The sequence below is a fragment of the Corythoichthys intestinalis genome, chromosome 14, assembly GCF_030265065.1.
Source record: "Corythoichthys intestinalis isolate RoL2023-P3 chromosome 14, ASM3026506v1, whole genome shotgun sequence".
NCBI lineage: Eukaryota > Metazoa > Chordata > Actinopteri > Syngnathiformes > Syngnathidae > Corythoichthys > Corythoichthys intestinalis.
The window spans coordinates 30,500,616-30,523,563 of NC_080408.1; the positions used below are offsets into that span (position 1 = coordinate 30,500,616).

The 22,948-nt window shown below is 38.9% G+C and overlaps 1 protein-coding gene across 2 annotated transcripts; it reads left to right on the forward strand.

Moving 5' to 3' along the window:
• Nucleotides 1–2,685: 2,685 nt before the first annotated feature.
• hnrnpc (heterogeneous nuclear ribonucleoprotein C) lies at nt 2,686–18,215 on the forward strand. Of its 2 annotated transcripts, XM_057857969.1 has the most exons (9): nt 2,688–2,870; nt 9,852–9,966; nt 12,991–13,256; nt 14,041–14,113; nt 14,232–14,282; nt 14,373–14,551; nt 17,422–17,535; nt 17,642–17,832; nt 17,913–18,215. In XM_057857969.1, exons 2-9 carry the CDS (start codon nt 9,962–9,964, stop codon nt 18,006–18,008), a joined length of 975 nt encoding a protein of 324 aa, XP_057713952.1. In that variant the 5' UTR covers nt 2,688–2,870; nt 9,852–9,961; the 3' UTR covers nt 18,009–18,215. The 2 variants fall into 2 exon arrangements, with proteins under 2 accessions (XP_057713953.1, XP_057713952.1); XM_057857970.1 differs by lacking the exon at nt 9,852–9,966 and having other exon boundaries at nt 2,686–2,870.
• Nucleotides 18,216–22,948: the final 4,733 nt, after the last annotated feature.

A 22,948-nucleotide genomic window follows, 5' to 3' on the forward strand; every position in this document is an offset into this window, starting at 1 on the left:
GTTCAGACGCTTGTCCGCAGCGCCCCCTTCAGTACGCTACATCTATCGTGCGCAGTGTCATCAATAAGTGTAAAGCCTATGGCACTGTGGCTAACCTCCCTAGATGTGGACGGAAAAGAAAAATTGACGAGAGATTTCAACAAAAGATTGTGCGGCTGGTGGATAAAGAACCTCAACTAACATCCAAACAAGTTCAATCTGTCCTGCAGTCCGAGGGTACAACAGTGTAAACCCGTACTATCCATCGGCGTCTGAATGAAAAGGGACTCTATGGTTGGATACCCAGGAAAACCCCACTTCTGACCCAGAGACATAAAAAAGCCAGGCTGGAGTTTGCCAAAACCTACCTAAGAAAGCCATAAACGTTTTTGAAGATTGTTCTATGGTTAGATGAGACAAAAGTCAAGCTTTTTGGGCGACCGTCCGGTGGATCATATTCCGAGGGCGGAGCAAGCAACCGCAAACAGACAGCGGAGTGGACCAATCAGCGACGGGCAGACGTGACATCGTTAAAGCGACAAGTAATTAGCGTTAGCGGAGAATGGAGACGTTTATTCAACATGGCTAGCGCAAGCCATGTTGACTGTTGTGAATGACTTGTGTCGATGTGTTTTTGGTAATTTAAAACAGGTTTTACCGCGGATTGGAACATATTCTCGGCTCTCCCGTTCACCATCTGTGTTGTTGTAGAGACGACTTTCGGCGCGCAAGAGTGACGCTACTCGTTAAGAACACGTCACGCAAATAAACGAATCTGATTGGACGGTTGATTTTGTCCTTGTTCGAGAGGCCGTTAATGGGCTGGGTCCCAGACTATTTCTCACAGTGTTTGAAAAATACAGGGAGAATAGTCTGGCAGTGCCAGGCAAGGAAAAGACATCAACATAGAGTTGACAGGAAAAAAAACAAACCCTTTAAAGAAAAGAACACGGTCCCCACAGTCAAACATGGCGGAGGTTCCTTAATGTTTTGGGGTTGTTTTACTGCCTCTGGTACTGGACTGTTTGACCGTGTGCATGGCATTATGAAGTCTGAAGACTACCAACTAATTTAGCAGCATAATGTAGTGTATGAAAGCTGGGTCTCCCTCAGAAGTCAGGTGTCTTCCATTAGGACAATGACCCAAAATACATTAAAAAAACATTAGAAAATGGTTTGAGAGAAAGCACTGGAGACTTCTAAAGTGGCCAGCAATGAGTCCAGACCTGAATCCTATAAAACACCTGTGGAGGGATCTGAAAATGGCAGTTTGGGGAAGGTACCCTTCAAATCTCAGAGACCTGGAGCAGTTGGCCAAAGAACTAAAATTCCAGCAGAGCATTGTAAGAAACTCATTGATGGATATCGGAAGCAGTTGTCTGCAGTTATTTTGTCTAAAGTAGTGATGGGACGAAATGGGCCGAGGTTCCGAAGCTTGTGTCGAGTAATGGGAGGGGCGTTTCCACGAAGCTTGTAGCGAGGCGTGCGTCATTTCGGCAAAACCCGGAAATGATGACGTGGGAAGCCTCGCCGGCGGCCGGCTGAATCTCGTGAGTGCTTCGGAAGTGATCCGACGTTTGGCGCGCATTGCAAAAACAGGACAGACTACTGTATAAATTGGTTGCAAAATACAATGGCGATCGCCTATTATCTCACATTTTGCGGATTTCTGGCTCCTGTACTTGTTACATCTGTGCGGAACAGTGCAATCGTTTTTCGAGCCTTGTCCTTTGCTTGCGATGGAACCTGCGCGAAAAAAGCGATCCTCCCCTGTATGGGAACATTTTTATTTGATTGCTTTCAATAAGGTAAGGGAGAAAAACTACTTTAATATAAATGTGAGTGTGTGTGTACCTATCTGAACCAAACATCAACAGAATGAACAATCCATTAGTGTACTGGGAGGCACAAAAGAATACCTACCCAAATTTATATAAACTGGCACTCACATTTCTCTGCACCCCAGCTTCATCTGTGCCTTGTGAAAGAATATTTTCTAATGCTGGTGAAATATTGTCCCCCCCAAAAAAGCCGTTTAAAGCCAGCCACTGTGGGAAAGTTATTATTTCTAAATAAAAATGAATAACAAATTACCCTTAGCACTTGTTGTATTTTGTTCACATACTAAATTACTAACACAAGCACATTCATATCTTTGTCTTAAGCAAATAGCCATTAATTCTTAATAATGTTGACCTCTTGGGCTTCTAGACCACTTGATGGCGCCATCGGGTAAATGAAGCACCATGAAGCTTTGCTACATGTGCGAACCAATTGGCTGCAAAGCTTCATTGCTTCATGAGGCTTCATTTAGCCATCACTAGTAAGGTTGTGCTACCAAGTATTAGGCTGAGGATGTCAATACTTTTGTCTGACCCATTTTTGGAGTTTTGTGTAAAATGATAATGATTTTTTTTTTCATTATCTTTTGTGTTTTTTCATCGCAAGCAAAATAAATGAAGATATTACTACCAAAGCATTTGTAATTTCAATCATTTTTGGGGCGAAACTGAGCAATATCTGACAGAACTGCAGGGGTGCCAATACTTCTGGCCAGCAGTGTATGTGATGTCTGTGACCCCGCCATTTGCCAATGAGCCCTCGTAATGAACCCTAGATCACTACGTAAAGGAAAGATCCCGCCTCCCAGTTCACCGCTCACTTGCGCGCAGCAGTCAAAGCAGCGCTGCAGCGCCCCCCACCCCCATCCCCACCCCAAATGCGCCATTAGCCTGTGACGTTTGCTGAAGAAGAAGAAACGCTAGCTCGCACGCAGCTCACCAGAGGCTTCACCAAAGAAGCCTGCGCTCTCCTAAAGGACGAACAAACTATCACAAAATTTGAGCGATTTTACCGAAAAGCAAGGCATTTTGTGCTCGTAAAGGGTCGCGGTGAGTATTTTGTTCCCAGCTATTTTTCATTTTTCCTTCCTTTTTCTTTTCTTTTTGGATTTTTTTTTCAGCGATGCTTTTTCGATTTTGCCGAGCTAGACGGTAGTCGCCCTCCTCCCCCTACTACCCCCATTTCAAATAAAAGCACTGGTTGTGGTTTGAACGACAAAAACACTTTGGAGGCACCCTAGCTGCAATTTCTTCCAGTTTTGCAAGGTGGGCTTGGTTGATTTTTGTGGCAATTGTTCGGGAAATCTACCATTTGACTGGACTGCTGCGTTTTTGGCACTCTTTTTAGACGACGACCCTCCCTCCCCTCCACTCACACACAGCTTAGTTAGCTCGTCTGGTTTGGTAGTTTTACATCCCTTCGACGCAGACTTTTGCCGGTTTTGCTTTTTTTGTGGATATTGAGATGCTTGCTGCGCATTTTTGTCCCCCTGGCTAATATTAGCCAGGCTAGCCTTAGCCTAGCTGCGGCTATGCTAAGCGCAAGGGGGTGCCTGTGATTCACTTTAACGCCTGGTGGTGGCGCTATTGGGGCGTATTTGCCGGGGTGGTTTCGGTCCATTTTTTCAAAAACAAAACAAAACTGGTTTTGCTTTCCTGGCTCAGACTGAACAGTCGGTTATTTTTTCTTTTTCTTTTTTTGGAGAACGGTTTTTTCCTCCCATGGTGATGATGAGGATGACGGGGTCCATTTTGAGGACGGGGTCCATTTTGAGGACATATTTTTTTCTCAATTTTATATGGACTACAAATGGCTTCAGTTTTGTTGCATACATATTTTTAATTAATTAAAAGTCTGTTTAACAGAAAAGAGTATGATGGTTGTTTATATTTATATCTAAGTATATATATATATATATATACAAAATAAGAAGAAAAATGTTCATTTTCAGTGGTCCCAATAAAACACACCAGGGAGGGATGAAACAGTGGTGAAAAAACACACTCATGGTGACCAAAAATCATTCCACATGTCCCAAGTTCCATTTGGAGTTCAAAGGAAATTAAGGCAATGATACTGACAGTTAAAAAAAAAAAAAAAAAGGCTGCACCTACCCACAAAAATGTGCACCCAACCCCACACAATATGCAGATTAAAATGTGGTAAAAAAACAACCTACATACTAACAGTGATGAACACTAGTTTACGCGCCCTCATTATAATACTTAAAAAAAAAAAAAAAAAAAAAAAGTGAAATAAATATCCACACAGCACTCTGTATGTTCAAATTGGTAAACTGCAACAACTTTCAATGACTTCATCTATATGGTGAAACTGAAATCCATATCACTAATAATAATAATTAAAAAAAAAAAAAAAAAAAAACCCTGACATTTCGTATAATGCAAAAATGTGCTGTTCTCTTTGATGAGGCACTTTAGTTCCAACCACCTCATACTTCCCAACCACATTCATCACCATCCTGCAGTCAAACTTGATGGCAATAAATGATTGTGGTAACCTGATATGCAGGTTTCCCCTCTTCTTGTACTTGAATTAAAATATTTTTAGGTAAGCAGTCAATGACGCAAACAAACGAGGAAGTTATTTAATGAAATCTAGAAATACTTGTAAGGCCACTTTAATCTGCCTCTCTGTTGACATTCGGGGAACTTTATTAGGTGTTCTGTGCCAACATGCATTGCTGCATTACAATGGCCTACTTTATGGGACTGGTTTTAGTAAAAACAGGAGACGTCTTTTCTCAAATTGCGTTAATCCTTAGATGAGTGATCGTATCTGACATTGGTTGAGGGGAAAAATGCAAACAAATTATCAACACTGCTAAAACACAGCCAAGAAATGTTTCAGGCAACATTTTAAACATTCATTCACTGTGATACTGCCCAAGTGATTTGGGTAGTATTTACAAATATGTATACTAGATACTATGGATACTAGAGCTGGGAATCTTTGGGCACCTAACATTTCGATTACGATTCAGAGGCTCCGATTTGATTATAAAACGATTATTGATGCACCCCCTCCATTTAAAAAATAAAAAATAAAATAAAAATGTTTTGTACATTAGTTCCAAAATTGTTCAAAAATCCTCTCAGGCTAAACCAAACTACTATTTTAGTATCAAGTAAACATATAACAGTAAACAAATATACAAAAATAACAGAAAATAAAATACTCCAGTCCCCATTCTGTATCAGCAGCAACTTTTGACATGTCAAAGTTTTAAAACTGTTTCATCATTTAAAGATAGATTAAAGACAAGAATTTGCCGATTTAGGAGTGTTTTAGCTAAAAAGTTAATTAGGTTCGCTGCAACAGAGCCTTCTCGAAGTCTACCGCTTTAAGATGGCGGTTGTTTACTAATACCGGCAAGTCTGTCATTTCGCATCTAGTTCTACATCTTTATTATATCTACTGTAGCCGTATGTTTGCAGCAACTAGCAACTGGGCGTCGTTTGTAGCCGCTGTCGGCCCCAGTCAGGTATAATTGTTTTTTTGTTGTTTTTTTTTTTTTTTAATCTAGCGGCATGAGTTGAACATATTTACTCTCGGTCCTTCCTCATTGCATCCCAAAGACAGCGCTGACTATGTTTTACTTCCGCTTTACCTGGTATACATCAATAATCGGAATTTGGATGTTTGTGAATAGTTCTCTAATCAATATCTAATCCTCTCATCCACGGCCGAATCGCGAATAATCTAAGAATCGGAAACTTTGCACGCCTCTAATAGATACTATAATGTATAATCTGTATATATTGCGTTTCAGTACTGTATATGATACGGATTTCCCCATTCCACCCTAGCCAAATATGACTGGACGTCTATCACTGTCAATGGCAGTGAAATATGATCACTCAATGTCAGTCTCTCCAGTTGAAACTGTCAATGGCAATGAACAAGTTAAGGACTACAAGCAACAAAATCATCCGAGGATATTGCCCCCCGTCCTAGAACAAATAAACAAAACCATTTATTTACATTTATACAGTATTTACACTCCTCGAAATAACTTTTCAGAATGGAGAGAACATGTCCAGTGATACAAAAAAAAAAAAACTCAATTAGAACCAAGATAACACAATTTAACAGATTGAAATTTTATTCTTTATAAGTTTATTTAAAACTAAATACTGAAATTTACAGTTTCCCTATATTGATTTCAACATGAAGGTTAACGTGTTACAGCTGATTAAATAAAACAGTTTAACAGAATGTAGGCTGAACTCAAGCTTCTTGTACAGGCTATATTCAATGATATTTTCATAATTTGCTGTAGTCCAATAAAAACTGGGCAGCAGGCCTTAGTTTGGATACTCCTGCTCTAGATAATTAAAGAAAATGAAGTAAGAATTAGTCTCTGAATATGTGTGACAGATGCTTTGGTTTCTTCAAGAAAGTTCTGGTATAGCTGGTCAGCACCCTTCATTATCGTCAGAAAAAACACAAAACCACACAAAAAGAGATGCATATGACGACTTTGACATTTTTAATGGATTGTATTTAAATGGTTTGTGACGAGGACATTCAAATAGGGAGGATGCATTTATACATCACATACAAAAGTCGTACGAAAGCCAAAATGGTAATGTTTTCTGGTTCAAAACAGTGAAACGAAGCATTAACTGCCCATGTGTCTTTCACAATGACGAATAAACTCAATGTACCTAATAGGTTATTAGAAAATAAAAATTTTCTCAAACATAAGGAAAATAAGCTTTCAGACCGATTCTAAATTTACTCAAGGGATCATTTAAATCATGTGCAAACATGACTAATATTACTTAGGAAAAAACATGAGCTTGTATTATTTCCTGAATTAAGAATACATTGCAAAAAAAAAAAAAAAAATAGCCCGAATATGAATATCATAATAAAAGCTGTGAAATTTAGGACGAGCTAAGTTTTTTTGTTTTTTTTTGTTTAGCGTGTTGTATCTGTCGAAGGAGCAGACCATAATACAGAAAATAACAAATTGGCATTAAAAACTGAAAAGAAACCTAAAAAGTAATAGATGATGTAATGAAACTATTTGCTTTTTCTTTCAAGAAAATAGAGAATTTCAACCAATGACACTCAAAATGATTGCATAACCCTATGAAATAGACCTTAATATTGTCATTAGGGAAAAGCAAACCTTTTTAGCAGTGGTGTCAAACTCATTTTGGTTCGCGAACCACATTTATGACAATTAGATCATGTTTGCTGGACTAGTTTATTTTTGGCCAAATAAATTAAGCTCACTGGCTGCCATTAACCGCACTCGACGTTAGGCATGTGCCGGTTACCGGTTTCACGGTTTACCGTAGTGTGAAAACGTTGTGGTTTCAAAACCACAAAAATTTTCCGTCAGACCGTAGTACAGTATTCGCTATTTTTCTTGTATCAAAAATGCAGCCAGAAGCGGCTTGGTGGAGCAGCGCTCACCCCCTCCCGTTTGTTGCTGTGTGTGAAAGTGACTCTATCGGCTAGCCAGCCAGCTAACCCAAAAACAAATACTCCAAACATAAGGCGTACTGTTCTTCAATTTATTGAGCTCTCAAATCGTGGTAAGTGTAATATCCAAAATGAATACATTTAAAATGTTGTACATTTAGATTTTTCCATGTGAGTAGCTTCAACAGATTAGCACCATGGGAAAAGTTCGCCAAAAACAAAACACATTTTCCTTTTAAATTCAATATACAAACTAAAAGCTTACAAAGATGAATGTTAGCCTAGGCTTAGCTGGGAGAGCAACTTCGTTGAGTGTGACAGCCGCAGAGTGAGAAAACAAGCTTGATTCGCTTGAATGAAGGGGAAAAAGTGATGGTGTCAAAGATCGCTAATCGCGAAAGATGATCTTGCCCTAAGCACAAATCCACTTTCGCTGGATCAAGGGGAGGTCTCACTCCCAATGTTTTTTTATTTTTCTGGTTTTTTTTTTATTTTTATTTTTTTTATTTTTTTTTTTTTAGATGAAACCTTTCCACAATATTGACATTTTAACTAACTTATGCATTTTTAACTAACTTATGAATTCTTTATGTTCTTTTTAACACAAAGGCATGACATCATGTAGACTAGAGTTGACACAGTGGCTGAAAATGGCAAAACTTCACGTAAGCTTTTCCACCCTCAAAAAAAAAAGTCATGCAGTATAAATAAAAAAAAAAAAATATTCAGAAGTTTTTAATTTTTTATAGAAATTATTTTGTTCTTGCTCTAATCTTGAGCAACTTGAGCTGTGGCTGTGAGTATAGTCTATAAGTGATATTTAATTTTATTTATAATATTTTTTTATTATTTATTTTAACAATATATTCATGTTCCAATTTGCAACTATGGTCTGAAAAAAAAAAAAATCCTGTTCAATGGAAAAAAGGTATTTTTTTAACCCATACATCTCAAAATTTTTTTGAGCTATAATTGCAATACCGTGAAACCGCGGTATTTTTGCTCACGGTTATCGTACCGTCAAAATATCATACCGGCACATGCCTACTCGACGTCTATTCATTTTGACTGGTACTTTGTAAATAAACGTTCGCCTTCTCTCAAAATGGATTGGCCGTTGAGCGCTGCCAAGGGCACTGGAAGATGACCATTCTAGCTTAAATGCTATAAAATGCAACCTTTTTTTTTTTTTTTTTTTTTTTTTACACAATGCTGTTAACAAATGATTAAAACACATATTCCCACAAAAAACTGCTAAATAGACCTATAAACTAAATTATGAATGCATCAAAATAACATTGGCTCAAACAAAAACTTAGCTTATGTTGATCTGAACAGGGAGCAGCTGATTTTAGCCATGTGAAATGAGTTTTCATATTCACTGTTGCCACGACAGGGCAGTGTATCCACCCAAATCAATAAAACTAAATGCTACGCTTTCAGAACAAACCATTACAAAGGTACTTCAACTAAACGAATACTCGTAGCAGCAAAATTTAATTTGAATCTTTTTTTTTTTCTCTAATTGAATTACTTGAGTTAATCGATTAATCATTGCAGCACTACGCTCTACATTTGACACCCCTGCTTTAGAGCAGTATCACAACCCTTCTCAAATCAGGAAAGGTAACAATTTGCCAATCAAGCTAATAACCCCACCAAGGCCAGCAAATCAATCATATTTTGGCATTGATAACATTTTGCCATATTTTGTTGTTTTCATTTTTTTTTGGGGGGGGGGGGGGGGGTTTGTTTTCTGTAGTACTAAACGGATTTAAATAAATAATAATTAGTTTCTGCCAAATTGATGTTTATCCCACATTTATTCCTTGTATTAAAAATTACTAATTGGCAGTGCAGAAAATGCAGACAAATGGATTATAATTCAGTAACTAATCTTGTCCATACCATGTCAGAAAATTGGCAGAAATGTTGATCAGTGTTTTTCAAAGTATAAGATGTTTTTATATTATTTATTAAAATTAAAAGATAATTATTCCGCTTTCATGGAGTGGTACAAAAATGGGAAAATATTTAGTATTGAGAGGATTTGGCCGATGAAGTGAAACAAGCTATCTAAAATGTTTACGAATTGTTGATCAGTTTGATACTTGTTGCAAACAGTGCAAAATGTGAGAGTTTGCACACAAGGAAAAAAAATATATATATATATTTTGGTTTATTTTTAAAAAGGAAGATAAATCATTTTGCAACATATTGACAGAATTTAAAAGAAACATTTTTAAAATCAGAAACTGCCTCAAAAAGGCCTTAGAAATTAAAGATTTTTGTCCCTCAAAAATTCCAATTGATCCTTGAAATTGGTGCTCATACATCTTTCAACTCCTCAAATGTTATGCTTTGATGTCCTTGTACTGGGAACAGTAGCTAGCCCTCCCATGTGGCTCGTCGCCGGCCACTTGTGTGTTTTATTTGTCAATAGCTACTCGACACCTCACCACCAACACTCCTCCTCCTTCCTACACTGCACACAGGTAAGAAGACTTGCTGCGCTGTAACCCCTGCTTAGCGTGACTGAGGTGTGTGGTTGTTGTTTTCTGTCGCCTCAGTTAAAAATCTCGCAAGGGCGAAAAGGTGAAGGTTCGAGATCCCCCCAGGCCAAAGTGAGCCCAGCCCACAGTGTCAGACAGAACAGACGACTGGCCAACACACAGACGCTATGGAGTGAGTCACGACCAATCCAAACAACCCTAACCAATCACTCTTTCTCCCCCTACCCCCGCCTCTTCTTTGGAGGGAGATACTGTCGATGCTGCTGCTGTTTCATGTTTGCTCTGCGGGGGATGACAAAGTGCCAAAATGTGGCAAGGCACCTTAGTAATAACACGATGACTCACTATTGATTAGGTTTCATCATCCAGCTTTTCAGGATCATCATTTCTAAGATAACCACAACACTCCAGTTGCAATTGATTCCGTATCATGAGAGAAAATTACCTGCATAAATGACAATATTCACAGGCGTCATTCATAACAAACGCAATTCATGGAAGAAAAAAGGGGATGGATTTTTCTTCTAATAACCAAATCAACCATTTCTAATATTCGACGACAAATTACCCACAAGTTTTTCCAAATGGCAGGGGATCTAGTGTAAAAAAAAAAAAAAAAGATGTACTTTTTTCATTTTTGCTGTAAAAATCAGCTTTTCAGACGCGCTACTTGCAAATGAGTGTGTGTGGTTCCAAATTAAATGAATATTGACTGTCACACTTTGTTGTACCAGTCAAATACAAATTTAAATAAAATACGGCACTGGGTGATACTTGGCAGTCAAATGGGGCAGAGTATTGAGCAGAGGCCAATATTCTGCGGTTAACTCATGTTTGCGTCCTCTTTGACCGAGCCTCTACTTAAGGGGGGTTAAAAACATTTTTTATTATCTCCATTGACCTTTTGTATTTTATTAGAAACCTCGACGCAGATATTGCACTTGAATTTACGCAACATTGACTGTAGTGGTTGGAACCTCTGGCTAGCTCACGATACGATTTGCGATACAAAGCTCACAGTAACGATAATCTCAAGGTATGGCAATACAGTTATCGATACAATAGTCAGGAAGTAATTCCAGGATATTCTACAAAACAACAAGTAACAAAGGCAAGGTATATTTATCCTTCTGCTGTGAATTGGAAAGAGTTTAGCACTAGTAGACGTCCGATCCATTTGAAGTGGGAAGGATGGCAGCGAACGTTCATTTGCTGCCATCCCTCCTACTTCAAATGGATCGGACGCCTATGGCTATCACTGGCAGCCAATGCCAGGCAATGATTTTCTCTCACTCCCTTTTCTTTTTGGAGCATTTACTGGTCAATTCCTGTTGATCTTGGGTTACTGAAAAGTCAGTGACTCAAAATCAACAGGAAGTACCCTGTAAATGCTCTAAAATGGATAGGAAGTGACCTGTAAATGCTCACAAAAGACTGGCTGTGAATGTTCTAGTTTCAGTGCCACTGACGGTGCTAGACGTCCAGTCCTGTCAAAAATTAATTGGATGTGTAGTGCCGTCGCTGGCAGCCAGTGAGCTAATGTAGACACTATTCTATTGGAAGATTTTAGCAGCAACCTATTGGTTCCTGTTTTTGTTTTTTCTTCTAGCTTTTTAAAATGATATATCGGTTCTTGGTAGAAAATCGATAACCTTTTGGGGTACAAAATATCGCGATATTTCACATTTTCGATATATTGTTCCACCCCTAATTGGTTGTGTTGTCTATGAACTGTTAGGTTAATGAAAGCTCTACGATTATTTTGTTTCAAAGAAGTTGGGCCAATGTTGCTCAAAGCGCTTCATACTAATAAATTATAAATGTTGTTCTGAACCAACCCTGTATGGCGTACACTGGACTGCATTTGATAAAGTTGTTGCCACCCGTTTCTGTATTTAAATACAGATTTATGGAATATTTGTCATATCAAGTATGACGTACAGTATAGGTACTTAATACAATGACAGTCATCAATTGGTTATTAAAAAAAATACTGTAAATCTGCATTTTAATACAGAAATATGCCAGCCGCATAACTTTATGAGTGCAGTTAAGCGTATGCCAAATGTGATTAGTCCACAACTGCATCTATAAATTACAGAAGCTAAATGCTAATCTGACAGAACACCATGTTTAATGTCCTGATCGCCCAAAGCTCTTATATTTTTCGCAGTCCCATTAGGTGGTAATTTGGAAAAAGGTTTATCAGGCCCTCAACTGGCATAACAATCGACCACGCGGCAAGAGTGAAACGTCTACACTAAATCCTCCTCAAAGTGCAGAACAAAGTACTTGGAAAATTCTTGCCACGCACTTCCATAAGAAATGTAAATAATGTGCCAAAAGATTCTATTGAATGATACTAGTTGGCAAGTTGATGCCAGCTAATATATCTTATTGCATTTTTGACGAGGACAAGATGTGTACGTGAATGAATACAAGGTGTAGAGCAAATTTGGAACAACACGAAATTTTATCCCTTAATATTAACACATTATTTGTTGCTACTTTTAAGGAAAATGTAGGAAATTGCCCAGTTAATGACGGGTCAACATAAACTTTAAAATTTTACACTCTTGTCTGCTTTCCAAAATCTAGCTGGAAGTCATTTTCAAAGATCAAGTTAACCTAGAATTCTTGATATCCTTCTATTAGAGTTCAATTTTTGTAGGTTGGAACACAAGTGGGTTGCACAACATTTGAAACTGGTCAATTCTAATTTGGTACAAGGTGAAATTTTGTCTCCTGATTGTGAAAATTAAGGAAAATATCAAAAAGAAAACCAACATTTTGCCAAAAAGCTGAAACTAATAACCTCCACCAAGTTCTGGCATTTCCAATGGAGGACCCTCCCACTTTTAATTTGACGCCTATTGCCATCAATGGCAGGCAGTGAGTTCAAGAAAAACCTGGAAAATTCCTTAGCAAATAAAATGGAGTCTCGCCAAAAACTTATTACAAGAGTCTGGAAATTTCAAGGAAAACCGGTATGATAGTTTCAGCAGTGTTCTGCACCAAAACAAAATGTGGGGACATCAGAACTTCCTCAGTGCAGGTATGATTACGAGTAATAACCCCCTTCTACAGAACACCCCAGCTCTTCGGTTGGCAACAATGAAGATGTTGACGCGTCGTGCGAGGCGCTCGGTGGCTAAATGGCCGTGTTTCTTTCTTTTTGTCTTTTTTTTCTCGGCAGCCGTTCATCCACTGCCAGCCTGATGGCCGCCAGCAACGTCACCAACAAGACAGACCCTCGCTCGCTCAACTCGCGGGTGTTCATCGGCAATCTCAACACCCTGCTGGTGACCAAGGCCGACGTGGAGGCCATCTTCGCCAAGTACGGCAAGATCGTGGGCTGCTCAGTGCACAAGGGCTACGCCTTCGTGCAGTACGCCAACGAGCGCAATGCCCGCACCGCCGTCGCCGGGGAGGACGGGCGGATGATTGTTGGACAAGTACTTGGTAAGGAAGGGAAGCTTGGCAGTGCATGATCATGTTTCAGTGCTATTGACAGCGACAGATGTCCAATCCCTTTGAACTTGCAGTGGCTGACAATGAACGATCACCGCTTGCCTACTGTACATCTATTGCTGTCAATGACTTAGCTGAACCAAAAATTTAACCAACCTTTACCACATCATTAAGGTAATCCTTGCAAAACGGGCATTTTCAATATCAAATCATTTTTTTGGAGTGATCTTTAGCGAATTGCCACTTGAATTCCAAGCTGGACACTACACTTATGTCAATGGCTGGGTGAATTTGTGATTGTTTATTGTGGAAGAATTTGATGTTGAGTTCGATAAGCCTCGAGCAATTTCCTCTATCGAATGTGATGAAAATATGCATGAAAACGGTCCTCTTCGATTTGTACAAAAAAAATGATGAAATGTGCAGCCAAGAGATCTTCCAAAGATATCTGCGACTTAAAACTACGAAAATAACCCAATTAATTGAATGGTAGAAAAATGTGCACGACGACATCCAATTAATTAGAGCCATCCTTCTATGTTGTTGGATTACAAATGTGTTAGTAAAAAGTTGAACTCTCTCTAGTCTCTTGGGTACAGATACTTAAAACTGTCAGTTAGAATACAATGTAAAAATCAGTTCTGACAATACAGATTTTTACAAGGTTTTGCCAGATAGCCCAGCCCTACCCATATCTTGATGTGACATAGTTGACAAACATCAAATTTGCTCTGCAAGTGACTTAATTGCCTTACTTTTTGTTCCCTCTCTGCAGACATCAATCTTGCCGGAGAGCCCAAACCGCACCGCTCCAAAACCACTAAACGTTCAGCTGGAGACATGTACAGGTAAGGGCAGTTATTATCCTCACTGTACAGGTCAGGAGAATCAAAGTCAAGATTCAGTTAGCAATTTTACACACATTCCAATGAAAGCATGAATCATTTTCCCCCCTCTTCTGTGCAGCACTTCCTCCTTTGAACTGGACTATGACTTCCAGAGGGATTATTATGATAGGTGAGGGTAACCAGCAACTAGAGAAACTCCTAAGTACAAAACAGCTCATGGATTTTTTTAGTTTAAAAAAAAAAAAAAATTATGCCACAGAATGTATTCGTATCCATCTCGTGTGCCTGCGGCACCTCCTCCGCTGTCCCGCCCCGTTATCCCGTCAAAGCGCCCGCGGGTCAGCCTCAGTAGCGGAGGGGGAGGAAGCAGCCGGCGACCCAAGAGCAGCTTCTCTTCATCCTCTAAGAGCAGCCAGAGGACCTACTCATCCAGAAGTAGTGAGTAGAGTGAGGGGGGGAATATAGTCACCACCCATCAACAGTAACTCAAACTCTGTGATGTAAAAGCAATATTCCATATGGTCTTTATACATCTCACACATGAGTTAAACTTATTAAAATTAGGGCTGTCAAAATTATCGCGTTAACGGGCTGTAATTAATTTTTAAAAATTAATCACGTTAAAATATTTGACGCAATTAACGCACATGCCCCGCTCACAGATTAAAATGACAGCACAGTGTCATGTCCACTTGTTACTTGTGTTTTTGTCGACCTCTGCTGGCGCTTGGGTGCGACTGATTTTATGTGTTTCGGCACCCATGAGCATTGTGTAATTATTGATGGTGAGCTACTAGTTTATCTTTTCATTGAAAATTTTACAAATTTTATTAAAACGAAAAAATTAAAGAGGGGTTTTAATATAAAATTTCTATAACTTGTACTAACATTTATCTAAGAAATACAAGTCTTTCTATGCATGTATCGCTTTAACAGAATGTTAATGTCATCTTGTTGATTTGTTATAATAAACAAATACAGTACTTATGTACAGTATGTTGAATGTATATATCCGTCTTGTCTTTCCATTCCAACAATAATTTACAGAAAAATATGGCATATTTTATAGATGGTTTGAATTGCGATTAATTACGATTAATTTTTAAGCTGTGATTAACTCGATTAAAAATTTTAATCGTTTGACAGCCCTAATTAAAATACTTTTTTTTTTTTTTTTTTTGTGGCTTTTTTTCCATTCATAAGAGCTTAATCGTAAAAAATGAGTAATTGAATGAAAATACATTGTCAGTGTTCAAATATATTGAGGAGAAACCTTGTGACACAAAGCTTTCAACCATTTTAACACATCACATCTTGAAAATGAACAGTTTAAGAGATTCAGTTTCTTCCCCTTTTATCGACGCTGTACGGTGGTACCTCTACATATGTAGAGGTACCACCGTAATTCATGTAATTCATTCCAGGACCTGGGTTGTAAGTCGAAATGGTGGTATGTCGAGCAGGATTTTCCCATACGAATAAATTATAATTCCATCAGTTTGTTCCACAGCCCAAAAACATATGTTAAATCCTTCATAAGTACTGCAGGTACAATTACAAATAGCAATTACACATAGCAAGACAAATAATGTTGTGTTGCATAATAAAATAAAGAAGCTGGAGACTTCCTTGCCCATATTACAATAATAATTGTTACCTTATAAAGACTGGCAAACGGAGGTCGGAGGAGGACTGTAGAGATTGTAGACATATTCCATCATTTCAATCTTAACCCCTTCAGACCTAAGCATGTTGCTGAAGGACGTGACTCATTCACGTCTCTAAAGCAATAAATACACTGAATTTAGTTGCTATTGCCACTTCTGAGAGATGATTGGATGAAACCTAACCCATTGAAATCAAGTAATGAGGCGTTGCACGCCCTCTTTGCTATTTTTGGCTCTGTGAAAATGGCTGACCAAACGCAACTTCAAAAAGGATAATATTAAAGTGCTCAATTATCATTAAAAATATGCAATAAAAGCATGAAATATCCCCGACCAAAATATTGCACTTTGTTCTGGTATTTGAGTAGAGTAAAAATCAGCGCAGATTTAATTTTTTGGCCCCGCAGAAAAAAAACGCGGATCTGAAGGGGTTAATTTCAATGGTAAGCGACACCTTTTTTTACCACCTGCACTAACCTTCTTGGGACCTATGTTGATTTCTCTCACAAGAAAATCAGCCACGCTTCCGTCTTGCGGGAATGATAATGAAATGATAATGAAATTGTGATGCTGTTGTAAATCGCCGTATTTCGAGAATGTCGTCATTTGTTGGGACAAATGATGAGTCAAATTTTATGTCAGATGTCAAAAGGATTGTATTTTGTACTTTGAATTAAGCTCCTGCTAGTCTTGAAAGGATTTTGAGTAGTTGTTTTGTCAAATCCTTATTGTTTGTCTCAAAATACATAGTGTTTTACAACTGCACCCAGTTGGATGTATGAAGAACCCTTTGGCATTACATTTTAATGTTCAGAGATTAGACATGTGTCGATTACCGTTTTCAAGGTAGACTGTGGTAATGAAATGGTCAAGGTTTCAAAACTGCAAAACTTTTCCGTCACACTGTCCCTAAGGTATTAGCTATTTTTAGGTCCCAAAAATGCATGGAGAAATCACTCACTTGCAGCTATAAGGCTCAACAATCCCCCACCAGTTGTTGCTCGGTGTCAGTCAGCTGTGACACTCCTCCAGCATGCTGGCTGGAGGAGGTGAAACTCCTGAACCCCCAGCCCCCCAATCGAAGAAAACGAAATCATTGTTGTGGGAATACTTGAGCGACAGAAATGTTACAGGCGGCATAGAGGAGGGCCAACCGACATGTAAAAGATGTTTGCGGAGGTGGCTGCCAAGGAGGCAATACCCCCAATATGATTTTGCATTTATACAAAATTATAGTTTACTAAACACTGTCATGAACGTTTCCCACCAGCCACGAGAGTTAGCTCCAGCGTATTTAGTGTGCCTAGCGGTGGTAAAATGTGTTTTTTTTCTCTCTGGCAACAGTCTGTGTTGAGAAAGAGTGTGTGTGTATAATGTAAACGTGATACGAGTCATACATGCTTTTTATGGAAAATAATTCAATTTTGTTCTGATGCTAATGATGTTGAGCTGTGGCTTTGGGTTTAGGCTCTCCAAAAGGACTACATTTATTGTAATTTTATTTAGAATACATATATTTAGTTTTTAACTTAACATTATACTTATGTTCAAATTTGCTGATATATTTGGAAAAATCAAAATCCTGTTCAATGGAAAAAAGTTAGTCTAAAATGTCTAAAATGCCCCTTTTTTCCCTCTCAGTGAAAGTGGATGAGCTGCAGACCATCAAGCGCGAGTTGACTCAAATCAAAAGTAAAGTGGACGACCTCCTGGAGAGCCTGGAGCGCATGGAGAAGGACCACAGCAAGAAGTCTGGTATGATGCACCCTGACATCCTACTGGGACACATAAAATTCCCAAAGGCTACTTTGCAAGCTTCCTCTTCACACTTTTGAAACCTGACCCGTTTGCGTCCCTGTAGAATCCAAAGTTACTAAGACCGAGCCCGGTGAGGTGACCTCCCCGCCTCACTCGAGCAACAAGAAGGACGAGGCCCTGAAGCGGGAGCGGGACAGCCAGGAGCTCAATGACACCGAGGAGGAGGAGGAAGAAGAGGAAGAGGACGATGATGAAGAAGAGGAGGGTGACCTTCTAGAGGAAGAGGAGGAGGAGGTATGTCTGAAATACCACCTACCAAAAATAGATTTTGCTGTTGTGACAATTAAAAATAACCTGCTTGATAAACTATGCAGATGAAGAACCAAGAGGAAGAGGAGGAGGAGGAGGAAGGCGAGCATGTGGAAGGTGATGACGACGGCGACAGCATCAACGGTGAAGAAGACTCATAGGCCTCAGCCGAAGCGCACTGCACACAAGTTTGTGCAATTTGTTTTTTTCCCCTCCTTTTTAGCTCTCGTAAATGTGTGTGTTCGCTTCACTCGTTGTCTGTCCGTTGCTTTGACCCCCTTGTATGTCGTTTTTTTTTAATATATAGGCCTATGCTTCACCTTGTTTTACTGTAAAGGAATAAATTGCAATAAAATATTAAAATGACACGTGTGGATTGTTTTGAATTTTAGTGTATGTCACAAATTTGACTCCCATCTTTCAACCTGTGAAAAAGGTACCTTCACACTGACATCTTAAGGCCAAATTATACCGTATGCGTGTGCGGTGCGATCCGCCAAGATATAGCAGCGGAGCCAATCCGTTTTCATGCCATTTCATTGTCAAATTATACCGGCTGCATATGCGCTGCGGATTGACTGTGGACAAGCTCTGCTGTGCCGGAGCCTGCCGGATTGTTTGGGCTATTTTCTATCTTTGCAAGAGAAGCATACGTCAAAATGGGTGCCAGGCCTGTGGAAAGTCACAGTGATTTAGGACACAGCATATCCTTTTTATAAGGACAACTTTAAAAAGGAATCTGCGTGGAGCGGAATCGCGGAAGCTATGAAGATGGACGGTGAGTTACTCAAGTTATGTAATTTAAAACGGTAATTACAGTCGTTAAAATATTAGGACAACCCGTTGTCAGGGAAATTCAAGTTTGAACTCCAAGACAAGTGTCAACTCGATACCTCGATGAGAAGTGAATCAGACCAACCATAGGATTGCCTGCTTCGAAGACTTTACAAACATGATATATCAAGGGTACAAAATGATGTGATTCAGCCAGGAGCTGTGATCACCCAGAAGTACAATAGAGGCTGGACATTTATACTGTTAAAAGGGCATTACCCAAGGATTCTTACTATGAAACGATACCTATGAAAACGAAAATGAAACTTAAGTATCAACTCTGGTGGTTTACCACAGAAAAACATAGTGACTTACAAGCTTGAGAACCTGGCCCTGGCTGGTGCCAAAAGGGAATTAAAATGAGGAAAAAGTCCACAGGAACCCTTTTGTATTATGTTCAAAGAAATACAGCACACAAACATGGATGAATACAGTCAAATTAATATAGTATCACACCAGTTATGTGTTTTACAAGCATGAATAAAATTTTACACCCATGAAATATTCAGTTTTTAAGAAATTCACATATCAAAGTCTGATCTTGTTTTTATTTATCTCTGGAAAAGTGTTTTAATTGCAGGTAAAAAACAAAAATTAACATTGGTTTACTCATTACACCAAATATAGGGTGTTCCAAAATGGTTGACCCCATTCTAAATGCCCATATCTCGGAAGCTACTTGATGTATCTTAATCAAACTAAATACACTTTATGTTGAAGGTCATAAGTTTTATTGGTTAAATTTACAAAGAAAAGTACAAATATTTGTTGGTTCTGTGACAGATTTTCATAAATGTTCAATATGAGCGCCGCCTGTGACTCTGCACACGTTGAATCTTTATTCGAGCTCGTGCCAAACTCTTTGAAATTTTTGGTGCGTAGTCCTAATTTGTTTTGTAGTTGGTGCCTTCTTTGCAAAATTTGTGAAGAAGGCAAGCTGCATGGTCTTCGGTGACTGAGTCCGAGCATACTCTAACACGCAAAATGCCTTTTGTTTTGAAGTGAACGGCATTTCTTAACCTGAAAAGAGAGAAATGCCAAACGTTACACACAAAAACTTGAAGCGTTTCTACACAAGCTGTGAAAATTTGAGGTTATTCCAACGAAAATTGTCAAAATTAATGGCCTACGAAATGGGGGTCAAACATTTTGGAACACCCTGTATATCAACAAAGATGCATATTCTAACTGAGGAAAACGTTACTACACCCTACCACCTAATAGCTACTGTTACACCCTTTGGCTGAAATAACGTCCGTGAGACGCTTTTTGTAGCCATTTACCAGTCTTTAACATCGGTCTGAAGAAAGTATGCCCCACTCCTCAACACAGAATACTTTCAGCTGTGAGATGTTTGAGATGTTTCTTGCATGCACAGCCAAATTCAAGATACCCCACAGGATGCCAATGGGATTAAGATCTGGGTTTTGACTCGGCCATTGCAGGACTCTCCATTTCTTCCTTTTCAGCCAATCATTGGTGGATTTACTGGTATGTTTTGAGTCATTGTCATAGTACAGGGTACAGTTTCACTTCAGCTTTATTTTTTTTCACAGATGATCTCACATGTTCCTCAAGCATCCTCTGATACACGATAGTATTCATGGTGGATTCTATGATGGTGAGCTGCCCAGGTCCTGCTGCAGCCAAACATCCCCAAACCATGACATTTCCACCTCCATGCTTCACAGTTGGTATGAGGTTCTTTTCCTGGGATTCTCTATTGGGTTTACGTCAAACATGTCCTCTGTTCTGGTGTCCAAATAATTCAAGTTAAGATTCATCTGTCCAAAGAACATTATTCCAGAAGTCTTGGTCTTTGTCTACATTCAGTCTGGCAAACTTCAGTCTAGCCTTCGTGTTCTTAGAGAGCAAAGGTTTCCTTTTTCCTTGCACTCCTCCCATGAAGCTTAAACTTGTGAAGTCTCTTTCTGATTGTAGAGGCATGCACTTTCACATCAACAGTGGCAAGAGCCTGCTGTAGGTCCCATGATGACATTTTAGGGTTTTTGGAGACTTCTTTCAGCATCTTGCGGTCTGCTCTCAGGGTGAACTTACTTGGATGACCAGACCTTGGCATTTTGTCAGTTGTTTTGAGCGTCCTCCACTTGTAGACTATTTTCCAGGTAGTGGAATGGCAGATTTGATATTCTTTTGAAATCTTTTGAAATCCCTTACCAGACTCATTAGCGTCTACAATGTTCTTTCTGAAGGCCTTAGACAGTTCCTTTGATCTCGCCATGGTGTTTTCTCTCAATTTAACAGCCAGTGGCACAACAAACTAAATGTGAGGTTTAAATAAGGCAAGCCTCCTTCAAAACACTGGGCAATGATGTTCTAATCATGTGCTACACTTGTGTGTGACTGTAGCCATTTCAAGTGGGATTGAATTGGGGTCTCCTAATTTATTTGTCAACAGAAATTGCATTTATTTAAAATTACATTTTACAGAAAGTTATAAAAAATCATTTTCTTTTTAGTTTTAATTGTTTTTTTTACTTGAATATCTCGAGATTGTTAAAATTTATATTAAATATCCATATGACCAAATATGCTTGGAAACCCTATGGGAGCCTGTGTGTTTTCTAATTTTTCATATGACTGTAAATAGAATATGGGTTGTTGACGTGGTCGGGGTGTCAGAAACCCATGGTAAAAGCAAAAAAAAAAAAAAAATTCGGGGAAAAAAATGTTCAGTCAAATCAAGTCCACCTCTCCCTCTGCTTCTCTGTTGAGGCCAGGCTCCGTGTGTTTGTCGTTGTTTTTAACAGTGTTGTTAATCTTACTTTAAAAAAGTAATTAATTACAGTTACAAATTACTTCTCCCATAAAAGTAATTGCGTTAGTAACTCAGTTACCTGAATGTAAGAGTAATTAGTTACTTGGCAAAGTAACTGGTGATAATTTTCATGTTTTTTTTTTTTCCCATCAAAAAATAAAAAATAAATAAATAAAATAAAAACAGGTCACACAATGTGAAGTTTAGAGGGTTTTTGGGACAATTGGCCCTAGCCCAATTCTTTACCCTAAACTAAACACAGGGGTATTGCGGATATTGCGATAACTAGATAGTAACCTTTGCTATGTGTGGATGTTATTTAATGTTGTGAATCAACCTGTTAAAGTTGTTAAAATTGCTCCCATTATTGCATTAGTTCCCTTCTGTCTATTATTGACATGTGTAAGTTTTAAAACTGTTTCATCATTTAAAGATAGATTTAGGTTAAGTTTTGCCTATTTAGGAGCATTTTAGATAAAAAGTTACTTTGGTTCGCTAGGAAGGTTCTCTACAACAGAGCCTTCCTGAGAAGTCTACTGCTTTAAGATGGCGGCTGTTTACTAACGCTTCTAGTTCTTTGTTATACATGTTGCGAATGCCGCCGTGACTGTCATTTGCATCTAGTTCTGTATATATGTGATATCTACCGACGCATCATGTGGGCGTAGTTTGTGGGCTATCGGCTACAGTCAGGTATTATTGGAGCCACCTAGCATAGTAGCATCGCGTTTGCAATGGCGTCACACTCCCTTGCCTCCTTCCCACTCCTGCCCTGCTCTCTCGTCTCCATGAGTCCATCTTTTTCAGACTTTTCTCGCGCCAGTCAATCAACATCGTAATGCATAGTAACACACGCCTTTCCCGCCTCGGTAACGGCGTTGCCAAGATGAGAAAAGTAATTATTTAGATTACTCACTCCTGACAACGCAGCCGGTATGTTTTGTCGTATTTTTGATGTACTGCATGCAGTCAACATGGAGCCTGGTGGATCCGCACCGCACACGCATCCGGTATAATTTGGCCTTTACTGCTATAAAATAACCGAAAATTAAGCCCTGTGGTTTCACATGTCCTACTTTCTCGCTACACCGCCAATGGTTATATGAATTGCCTAATTGTTTTTTTATTTTTTTTTATTTTTTGTATAATCCCACAAACAAATAGCAATGAAAACAACCTCCTAAAAATGAGCAAATGACCGCTATTGTCTGAATAAAAATCTTCGGCTGAACCATCAAGGCGTTCCATCTTGAGGCGAGGCGGCGGCACCTCCCTTTATTTAATTTAATTGCACCATATTTACTCAAGCATTTATTCCCAAGCATTGTGATCAGACATCCCACGTGCAATGAAGACTCAAAATGTCTGCAAGTTTGTATTCCCAATGAAATAAAAACCACAATGAATTAAAAAACCAACAGTCGGAGAGTGTTTTCTAGTTATGTACTTATACTTTATTCATGTAGTTTTCAGAATACATAAATATTT